This window comes from Rhagoletis pomonella, unplaced genomic scaffold, assembly GCF_013731165.1.
Source record: "Rhagoletis pomonella isolate Grant_MI unplaced genomic scaffold, Rhpom_1.0 Rhpom_scaffold_00001, whole genome shotgun sequence".
In the NCBI taxonomy this organism is placed as follows: Eukaryota; Metazoa; Arthropoda; class Insecta; order Diptera; family Tephritidae; genus Rhagoletis; species Rhagoletis pomonella.
In genome coordinates this window covers 108,869,876-108,880,860 of record NW_023458555.1, presented here as the reverse complement: position 1 = coordinate 108,880,860, position 10,985 = coordinate 108,869,876, and the positions used below count along the sequence as shown (strand labels likewise).

Below are 10,985 nucleotides of genomic sequence, written 5' to 3'. Positions count from 1 at the left end.
CCTTCCCCGGATCAGTTTTAGCAAAGGCACTATTATTTGTTGTATAAATTTCGCTTACCTGATGAGCAGGGCTGACTATATTATTTATGGTAGTAGTTGGTGCTGACATAGCGGTGGTAACGGTTCTTTAAATGGCGGTGGAGGCAGCGACGGTGGCAGTGGTGGCGACGGTGGCAACACAAGTGGTCCGCGTTGGAGCGCTAAGTTGCACTGCCTTGGAAGGTGCTCTACTTGTTACTTGAGTGCTCTTTGGTTTCGCTGCAAATATGGTATTTGGTGCGGGCACAGGTTTGGCACTTGGTTCTGTAACCTTTGTTGTAGTTTGGACGGCTGGCGTTGAATTTTATGGCTGTAATCGAGGGCTGCGACGTACCGGTGAACGTAGCATTTCTTAATAAATTGCAAAGAAATGAATCGGCGGGCGTTAAGCTATAGTGGGAAATAAAACTTGTACACACAGCAATAATGCAGGAGCTGGAGTAGAACTTGCCATTTAGCCGTTTATTTCTAAAAGAAGTACAAATAGTAAAGGGGAAAAATACATATTTCGACAGTTACCCCAGTTTTCGCTCCCGCTTGAAACGCGTGGTCCAATATAATTTCAGCAAAATGGTTCCGTTTGGCGAAAAGTTACGATTTTATACTTCAAAATATAACGGAGCAAGCGGACAGCGAAGCAAAGCGAGATGAAAACAGGGTTGCACATAAATTACATGTGTTCACATTAAACAAATTTCATATCTTGACATAGAACATACTAGGCAATAACATCGATTCATTATAAACGTTAAAACACCGAACTAATCATCCACACTATGCAAAAAACTTGTACAAGTTGGTACCAATTTTTGCCAGCATGAATTTGCAATCAGGATTGCGGCACACGGTTGCATTTTTTTAAATTTAAAAATTAACAATCTTGCTGCGATTTACTAATGAAAGAAGTATGTAAATATGTATTTATTAAATTAATTTAATTAATTTCAAACATTTGAAAGGTACTCGGCTGAAAAAGCAGTAATCGTAATCGGAACCCAGTTGACACCACTGTCGATATAGGAAATCCGACAGTGACTTCCACAAAGAAATTGAAGCGTATGTTGAAGAAAGTCACTAAAAGAAGAAATACGTCTAGGTCCTGTTTTGTTTTCCACCTTAAATAGTTTAAAAAAATTTATTATGTTCGTGGACGCCAGGTGGCAGTGCAGCTTGCAAATGTTTGCTAATTCCTGTTCGCGCAAAACTCATTAATTTTCTCTCTTAAAGGCCTTTATGCAGTTCTCAAGAAAAGCAAAAATTCCATACAAAATGACTTACAAGAAATGCCTAAGATATTTTCTTGTGTAAAATTTTCTTGAGGCAGTACGCAGTTCTTAAGAAATTTGCTACGCTTTCTACTACGGTTTTCTAAAGTTTTTTGTGAAAAAGGAGCACCAGGTTTGCAACAGAAATATATGCCCGTTCCATTATTTCTTGAGGAAAGAGTCAGGCAACAGACTGGTGAAGTATCAGATGTCAAAATTCCTTGGACACACACACGAAATAATTGCAAATTTTTCTTGACCGTTTTCTTCAGAGCTGCGTCATTTTATATGGAGTTTTTGCTTTTCTTGAGAGCTGCATACAGCTTGATATACAGTTCAATGCGAGCATGAGCGTGAACTTTCGCAAAGGCAAAGAATTCCATTTGTATTCTTATGGACGCTCACACAAATCTGTCAAAACTTGTCGTTCACATGCGAATGCTTTCCGTACGCACACAGTTGAGTGTGAGCTTGAAAAATAGGCATATTATGCATTTTAAATTAGTTTTTATTCTATAACTAGCTAGTAAGGGGGCCGGCTCTTCTTTTGGGTGCTGAACTCCGGACGTGGACAGACGGGGGGCTGGTGTGCGATTGCAGGCTGGTGAGGATGCGGCGGTTCGTTGCTGTTGGCCGTTGACTCCGGCGATGATGGTGGATTTGGCGATAGTGGAGAGTTTGACGGTGGTGGAGGTCTTGGCGCAGATTTCGGCGGCTCTTTGGTGATGGATGGTGACGATGGGCGATAATCGACACTGGGGTGGTACTTGCGGTGGTGGGACTGCTGCACTTCCGTGTAGGAGGACGTGGCGCAGGCGCTAATTCGCGGCTGCTTCCTTGCGCATACACCAGCGACTTTCAAAGCGAAAAATACTAAGAGGTGCATTTTCCTCCGCGCGCCTGTAGTTACTAGGCGAGAGACTGATATGACCACTCGAAATAATAAACCGAATGTTTATGATTTAAATTTACAATTTTCTTTATTAAAACCATGATTCAATAATACAAGGTTCGATAAACTGACAGTTGTCTCTCTCGCACCGCTCCCTTAGCAGTGGCACCGTGTTGCTTCTTTGCAAACTTACTTGGAAAAAGTGTAGCTTTGGTGTGAAATAGAAGTATAAGATTTGGGCAATATGTTTATTTGTATATACATATGAAGCACATTTAACTGATGAAAACATAATTTTTTTTTAAATTCGATGTTTACATAAAACTCGCAGCAGTGTTATATTAATTTTGAGCCCTTTTGCAGTTTTTATACAGCTAAATAGCACATAAATTACGTAATTCACGTAGATACTGTAATATTATGTTCAATATTTCGTTTAAAATGCCAGATTTCCTGCAAATACATTACAATTTACAAAAGGAATTTCACTACAAATTGCCTATTTTGCGTACTGTTCTACTACCATTTTCGCAACAAGGGATTGAATTCTTCGCCCTTTCTCTGTCCTTCGTAAATGCAACCTTTTGTAAGGGAGTGTCATACCGCGGCTGTCAATAATTATCTAACCTTTTATTATTGAATCATGTATTAAAACAAGCTGTAAAAGGTTATTCGAGTTTTAGAAAAATTTTGCGACCGCACGTAAAGGTGACTGGAAAAATTTTGTATCAAATTTTTTTTGTTTCTCTTTTTGACATTTGCTGCTTGCACTGTATTAACGACTTTGGCCTTGCCAACTATGCATTTCAATATGAAAATTTCTTTAGGTTTAGGGTTAACAATTCTTATCAATTCAATATGAGAAAATATAGAGGGTATTAATTTGAATAGCGCAAAACATGTAAATTCAAATTTAACAATTCAAGGCATAAGAATATAAAGTTTAACATTTTTGAATAACTCAAGTTTAGTGTTAACAATTTTGAAATGATTTAACTTTTAGAATTAACAATTCAATGAAGGAAAATATGTTTACAAAGTTTGAGTAATTCAATTGTTGAAGAAAATTCGCATTAATTCAGGTAATAAACATATACGTTGCAAGGTGTTAAACGACAGACGTTTCTCGTTTAACTATTCTCCCGCACCTAGGCGCGCTAAGCGACTATACTGTTCTCTAGCTCCCGCAGTTTACGTATTTCATCCCGGAGCAATTTACTGGACAGCTTTCCATTGTGGCGTGGCGGATTCCCTGGGTGGTGGTATTGATTTTCTTCGCTTTTTGCCCCATATGCGGATGCTTGTGCTTGTTAGAGCTGAGTTCAGTACGGCGTAGACGGTGTGGACGATGTGCGGTAGGCCTTTTGCGCGATGCTGGAGTGTGGTGTTGCAGAGAGTTTTTGCTGAGTGCCGTCTTCCGGTGAAGTAGGGTATGGTGACACTGACGACATAGCCTGCAGATTCCAGCGGAGGGACAGTCATTGCTGTGGTGCAAAATTTGTGTGCACGTGCGACCAGATAACGTTGGGTCGGCTGCATTGCGCGAAACACTTGGCATACCCGCAACGCTTGATGTCGTGCGCACAGACGGCATCGATTGAAATCGGTGGTTTCCCCTTCTGGCTGCGCCGCTGGAGTTGTGTCAGTCGTCATGCCTACTTCGGACCGCTGCGGTTGCTTAGGCTGTAGCGATGTTCGAGGTGCTGGTTTCGGAGTGCCACTGCTGCTGCAAGTATCCATCTGTAAGTAAGCCGTGGAAGTTAGACTATCAGTGGGGAGTCTACAAGACAATTGAAGAAACGTGGGATCAGAATATTTCATTCATATACAGGTTTTTAAATACATATGAGCTAAGAGAGTCTGTTGTCATGAAAGTGCTTAAAGGCTTTAATTATGGCGCATTTGGAGAAGTCAGAGCGGCGTCACCCATTGGCAACGGTCATATTTTAACTATGGGGCGAGTAAGGGTGCCAGATTGGGTGCGCACATCGACAACTCGAATATGCCCGTCTCTGCCGGGGTGTGACCTTTCGATACGGCCTAAACGCCATTCAATGGGAGGTATAGTATTGTCAACAACAAGAATGCAGTCAACGACTTTCGGCTCTGCCTGGGTATTTTTCCATCTATATCTCTTCTGTAAATCCTTGATATAATCCTCTTTCCACCTTCGACTAAACTCGTGATGTAACACCTTCACTTTTTCCCACCTATTAAGGAGGGACAGATGACTGTGGTCGACGTCAGCGAGTGCTAAGAGGGGGGGCGCCTTGTAAAAAGTAAGGCGTAAGCGCTGTGAGGTCTGTGGGGTCTTGGGATAGAGCAGAGATTGGCCGGGAGTTTAATACGGCCTCTATTCTGACTAACAAGGCGGTGAACTCTTCAAATGTGAATTTGCTGGATCCAGCAGTCCTTTTGAGATGCATTTTGAAACTTTTGACTGCGGACTCCCACAAACCGCCCATGTGGGGTGCTCCTGGTGGAATAAATTCCCAGTTGATGCCTTGAGGTGAGTATTTCTGGATGACATCCTTCAGAAATTCGATGAACTCCTTTTCGGTTGCTCGTTTGGCCCCTACAAAGGTTTTGCCATTGTCGCTCATCATCTTAGCGGGATAGCCCCGTCGTCTGACGAAGCGAGCAAACGCAGCGAGAAATCCGGCAGTGGTCAGATCGGAACACAGCTCAGGTGGACTGCTTTTGTAGTGAAACATACAAAAACAGCCACATAGCCAACGTGTGCGATCTTAGCATTGAGGCCTTTATCTGGAAAGTTCCAGCAAAATCTACGCCCGTAGTGGTAAAGGGCGGAGAATACGTGCATCGTTCCGTGGGGAGGGCCGCCATTATCTGCGATCGCGTTTGCTGCTTGTGGACCGTGCAACTTTTACATTGGAAGATGCACTTTTTTATGAGGGGCTTAAGCCGAGGGATATAAAATTCTTGACTTATGACTTGCTGCATGAGTCGAGGTTCTGCATGGAGGAGCAGTTCGTGCAGAAAGCGTGTGAATAGGATGGCGGACCAGGATTTTTCGGGAATAATGATGGGATGTCTTTCATTATAGCTCAAAGTGGCGTGAGCTAATCGACCATTCACGCGGAGCAACTCGGTTTTATCTAAAGGCGGGTTGAGGGGAAGCAGAGGACTCCGTTTATCTATGGATTTGGAGTTAGCTAAACAGGCCTTTTCCCGAGGAAACTAGCGAGATTGGGTCAAAGCTAGGAGCCTGTATTTGCTATTACGGTGGTCATCATGGGAAAGAGAGATGGAGTTATTTGATCTAACCTGTCTGACTCGGTCTCGAAGACACTGTATAAATTTGAAAGCATACGCCATAACTCTAAGTGCACGGGGAAACGAGGAGAAGCGATCAAGGATATCGTGATCTTCCTCTGTGGCACGTAATGCCTCGACTCGGCGCAATTCTGGAGGGGAGATATTTCGGGTGGCCGGTTTTGGCCAGGCTTCGGGTGGGCTTAATAGCCATTCCGGTCCATGCCACCAAAGCGAAGAGGCCGCTAAGTTCAGGGGTCTGCATCCTCTGGTGCCCAGATCTGCGGGGTTGTGTCTGCTGCCCACATGCCGCCAGGTGGCGTTTCCGACGAGATCTAAAATTTGTGCCGTGCGATTGGAAACGAAGGTCTTCCATGAATGAAGGGGTTTTTCTAGCCATGCCAAGTCGATCTCGGAGTCAGACCATAGTATCAGTTTGCTCTTAGAGAGGTCGAGTTGATCCTGCACTACGGCGACCAGCTTCGCTAGGAGAAGGGCGCCGCACAATTCAAGTCGGGGTAAACTGGTGGTTCGGAGAGGCGCTACTTTGCCTTTGGAGACCAGCAGATGAGAAGAGGTCCTGCTACCGTTCGTGGTTCGCACATACATGTTAGCGCTGTATGCTTTCTCGGAAGCGTCGAAGAAGCCATGTAGCTCGACTTGGTCAGCGGGGACAAAATCTACCCATCGGGTTATTTGGATGCTAGAAATGGCTTGGAGATTGGTTGCAAATTGCTTGATTGGGGCTTGACCTGGTCATCCCAGTCAGTTCCGTCCAGCCATAGTTCTTGTAGCAGGATTTTATCTTGGATCATTATGGGCGTAAGCTATCCTGCGGGGTCAAACAATTTGGCAACTGCCGAGATGATTTGTCGTTTTGTACTGGCGGATGACGCTGGGATGGAATCAACGGTATACGAAAACGTATCGGTTAGAGCGTTCCACTGAATCCCGAGCGTTTTAGTGGTGCTTGCTGTTTAAAATTCTAGGAAGTTTGTGTCAAGCAGGTCGTCTTTGTTGATGTTTTTCAAAATTTAAGGGTGGTTGGCTGTAATCTTTTTAAGTGGGAAGCCTGCCGTATTGAGCGCTTGGATGACTTGAGAGAGGGATTCTTCGGCTGAAGGGAGATCATGACCACCGGAAAGTATATCATCAACGTACGTTTCATTGTTTAATATGGGCACCGCTAAGGGGCGCGTGGTTTGTACGTCATCTACGACCTGGTGAAGGGTACGTATAGGGTACGTATAGCGAGGTAGGGTGCGCAATTCAAACCAAACGTGACAGTTTTCAACTTATAATCTTGTATTTGGCTATTTGTAGATGGTCGAAATACGATTCGTTGATAGTCTTGGTCGTTTTTGTGCAGCAGTATCTGTCGATACATTTTTCGACATCGCCGTTAAAGACCAATCGATACATACGCCACTTGAGGATCAATAACATCAAGTCGGGCTGGAGGGTTGGTCCGGTGTAAAGAACATCGTTCAGGGAATGTCCGGACCCCGATTTCTTCGAAGCATTGAAGACGACTCGGACTTTGGTCGTTCTTTTTTCGGGTTTTATAACCGCGTGGTGTGGGAGGTAGAACGACCAATATTTGCCTTGAGAAGATATCTCGTGGGAAGTTGTTTCTTCCATATGGTTGAGAGTGAGATATTCGTTTAATACATTTTCGTAAAGTGATTTTAGATCGCCTTTTCTGAGCAAATTTCTTTCCATGCTCAGGCACTGTTGGAGGGCGGGGGTGCGAGACGAGCCAAGGGAGATAGGGTCTGGGAAACTTGGCTTAAAGGGCAGTCTGACTACATAACGACCATCCGCTGCTCGTGTGGTGGTGGACTGATAGAATTTTTCACAATTTTCATCATCAGGCGAAGTAAGCTTGGATTTCGGAACCTCTTCTAGCTCCCAAAACTTTCGCAGCTCGGAATCTAAAACCTCATTGGAGATCGGTGTAGCTTGAGTAGAGAAACAGGCTATTTTTTCGGGAAGTTGGCCACTTAAGATCCAGCCGAATATGGTGTTTTGTGCAAGCAAAGTTTTGGAAATTTTCTCAATGCCTTCCAGCATTATTTCAGGAATGAGGTCACTGCCAATGAACAGATCAATTTGGGACGGGGAGTGGCAGTTAGTATCTGCTAGCTGGAGGTGAGACCATTTTTCTCGTTGTTCGAGAGTTGGCTGGAATTTTGGAAGCATTTTCGTTAACTGGGATAGTACTATTGCTTGAGCCTTTATTTTCGTGGTCAAATCTGCGAAGGCTACGATGAGATGGCAAAGTTTGTTCGAAGTCTTAACAACTCTGCCTCCCATGCCAGAAATTTCAAAGTTAGAAGTTTGGTACGGTAGCCTTAGTTTGTTTTGAGCTTTGGAGGAAATAAAAGTTCGTTCCGAACCCTGATCTATGAGAGCTCTGAGTTTGAAGATCTCGCCCCTGTGTTCAACTGGCACCATTGCTGTGGGAAGGAGAATCTTGCTCTCATTTTCCGAGTAGAACGACTGTACTCTTGCTCTATTTGAGGAAGAAGGCTCCTCGTGAGTTGTTTCCGACCCAGCTGAACTTTGTGGGTTGGAATTAGTGGGCGTCGTCAGAGCGACCTGAGATGTCGTTCTTTGGGTTCGAGACTGCTGTCTTGGCGGCATGGGGGGCGTGTCTTCATGAAGAATTGAGGGATGCCGTTACTTGGGCAGTCTTTTATCAAGTGGGTCTGACATAGGCAATTAAAACAGAGGTTGTGTTCTCTCACAAACTTTCTGCGATCTTGAGTTGGCAGGTGACGAAATTTGGAGCACTGAGAGAGAGTGTGTTGAATTTTATTGCACATTGGGCATTTGTATGGTTTTGTGCGTTGTTCCGTCATGTACGCTCGGATTTGGGAAAAGGAGTTGTTGTGAGAGTTCTGAGAGGTGGGGGGTTTAGGGAATGGCCTACTGTTAGGGGCGGTTGGCCTCGAGTAGCTTATGTTCGAAGGATTAGTCCGCGGAGGTTTGGGTGCACGAAATTGATCAACCCTTTCAACCACCTCGTATCGAATAGTGAGGAACTGGTTCATTTGGGACCAGTTCGGGAGGTCTTTCCTGGAATTGAGGGATTGCTCCCATAGGGCCACGGTGTTCTCAGGAAGCTTGGAGGTAACCAGGTAGATCAGAATGGGATCCCAGCTTTCGGTGGAGACTTGCTGGGTGCCTAGAATCTGGAGACAGTTATTCACCGATGATTGCAGTCTCTGTATGTCTTCGCTATTTTCTATTGGGATGGGTTTTAGATTCATAAGGATGCGGATTTGGTTATCTACTAAAAGCCGTTTGTTTTCATAGCGAGCTTTTAGTGCTTCCCATGCCAGCTCGAAATTATCGTCACTCAGAGGGAATTGTTTAACTATTTGGACTGCTTTTCCTTGCGTTTTGTACATGAGATGGTATAACTTCTGCGCCTTAGTGAGCTTAGGGTGATTTATATAGACCGCCGTGAACATATCACGGAAGGACGGCCATTGCTCATAACCCCCATAAAAGGTTTCGGTGTCGCAAGGTGGGACGTTTAAGCTTATGCCCGAAGTTTCCTGAGGAAGTGATGAACTGGCTTTGGGAGTGGGACTTATGGTTTGTGCTACTAACTGGAGTTGGTCTCCGATTTGGGCTTTTGTTTCTTCATATATAATTCAACATGACCTATATTTACTGTAGGCAGACGCCCTAAAGTCTTCGGGGAGGTCATGTTCTTCAATTTCCAAAGTCGAATCAAAGGCGTTTTGAACTTCTAGGCTCTTGTCTTTTATTTTCAATACGGACTCAGTATTTTCTTCGATCGGGGCTGATCTGAATCGGGCGCAGTAATCCATCAAATTATCTTTCTCCGATATGAATTTAGTACAGATGACCGATTGTTTTGATTTTTTGGCTTTCCGCTTGATCGCGTAGGGCGCTGAGACTCCGCGGGGGTCTCGAGAATTTTTTCTTCTTCGCTCATTCTGGGACTTTTTGGCTTATCTTCAGTGCTAGTGAGACCTAGCATTCGAAGTCGAATGAGCGAAAGTGATTAAATTGGTTAAGAGGGTGATCAAATACAATCGGGTTTTACTAGGCGGTCGCAAACAATAAAGTTTGTATGAATCACAAGTGCGCACCTGGACTCCAAGAGAGTGTGGGATTTGAATTTAATAAGCGAGATAATTTTACCTTTTTAAGCCTTTATGAGGGATTTCGGATCACCGTATTTGGGACTTTCACGCTTGGTCCTGTTCACGAAAACCACAAATGGAGATATTTTGAGTGCAAAATTTATAAATATCTATCTAATGGACTGTATTTTCTTTTTCCGAGCACTGTAACCGCCTTGCCTTTTTATGGGTAGTTATTATAGAGAGTTCACCGTACGTATTTTTATTTATTTTATATAGCAGTTTCTCTCATATGCCCAATATGTGATAGGGTATGTGTATGAATGTATGTGTATATATATATATATAGGGATTACTAAACGAGGGGTTAGTTATGTATTCCCAGCTATAATTCCTTGTATGTTTGTTTGGGATTAACTGATTAGCCGCTGTATATACTACTAGCAGAACCGGCGAACTTCGTCCCGCCCAAAATTTTTATATATTTTATTGAAACTTTTTGGTCCAACATTTTCACCAACAATTCACGTTTACGATTTTCATTGGCACATTTGTCTGCTAAGATTAAGGTTTGGTGGTCATTTGCCGCTTTAAATAGCCTAAGGAAAGTGTTATATCCGTTCTTGAAATTCTCCAGTTGTGCGGCATTTCATAGCACGGTTATTCGCAAAGCGAAATAAATTTTTTCCTCTTCACTCCCTGGCGGCAACAATGACCCGGTTCTATAGTGAATGTCCTAGAAGCTTTACAGTATAGTAGGTGGCAATTTCAAAATGGGTGCGAATCATTGTTCTACAGAAATGCAATATACATATACTTATTTCAGACGAAATACCTTAAAAGTTTGAACGCATAATAATATTGGAAAATCACATCCATTGGGCCAATTGCAACGCAGGAGCGTTCGATATACTCAATGGTGCAACAGGTCGATTTAATTTGACCTTCACGGCCCCTTTCTCACTTGGCTATTTTTAGTAATAGCTCGACTTCAGCGCCAGTTGGCAGCACGTTTTTGCAATAGTATTACATACATATTTAAAACATTAGCCTAATCGGATCATAAATAAGATTTTTAGTAATAACTCAACTACAGCGCCAACTGTCGGACTAAATTGTGAAACTAAACCATCCAGAGACCCACTCAAATACACAAAAAGTTTCGTTAAAATCCGAACAACCATTTAGGAGGATTTCACTCACAAACCCACCTACAGAAGAATAAAAAAATTCGTTCAAAGATAGCTAAAGGTCGGTACGTGTGTAGGCCTCACACCCTTTTCAAATAGCCCAAATTTTCTCCATGAGTATGGGCTTGATTTCAACTACATACATATCTCCATACGAAGTTCCAGTACTGTAGCATGAATACTTTCAGAGCTATGCAGT

At 43.4% G+C, this 10,985-nt stretch overlaps 2 protein-coding genes across 2 annotated transcripts in view; both read right to left on the bottom strand.

Annotated features, from left to right (window-relative positions):
- The window catches only part of LOC118749617, a 5,028-nt gene extending 1,597 nt beyond the window's left edge, over positions 1-3,431 (bottom strand). The window contains exon 1 of the mRNA XM_036484423.1: positions 3,345-3,431. The gene's annotated coding sequence lies outside the window, so the exon portion shown is untranslated. The remainder of the gene's footprint in view (positions 1-3,344) is intronic.
- LOC118749611 overlaps positions 1-4,791 on the bottom strand; it is a 5,625-nt gene extending 834 nt beyond the window's left edge. Inside the window, exon 1 of the mRNA XM_036484418.1 lies at positions 4,725-4,791. Within this exon, the coding sequence (XP_036340311.1) occupies positions 4,725-4,726 (2 nt within the window). The 5' untranslated portion in view covers positions 4,727-4,791. The remainder of the gene's footprint in view (positions 1-4,724) is intronic.
- Positions 4,792-10,985: the final 6,194 nt, after the last annotated feature.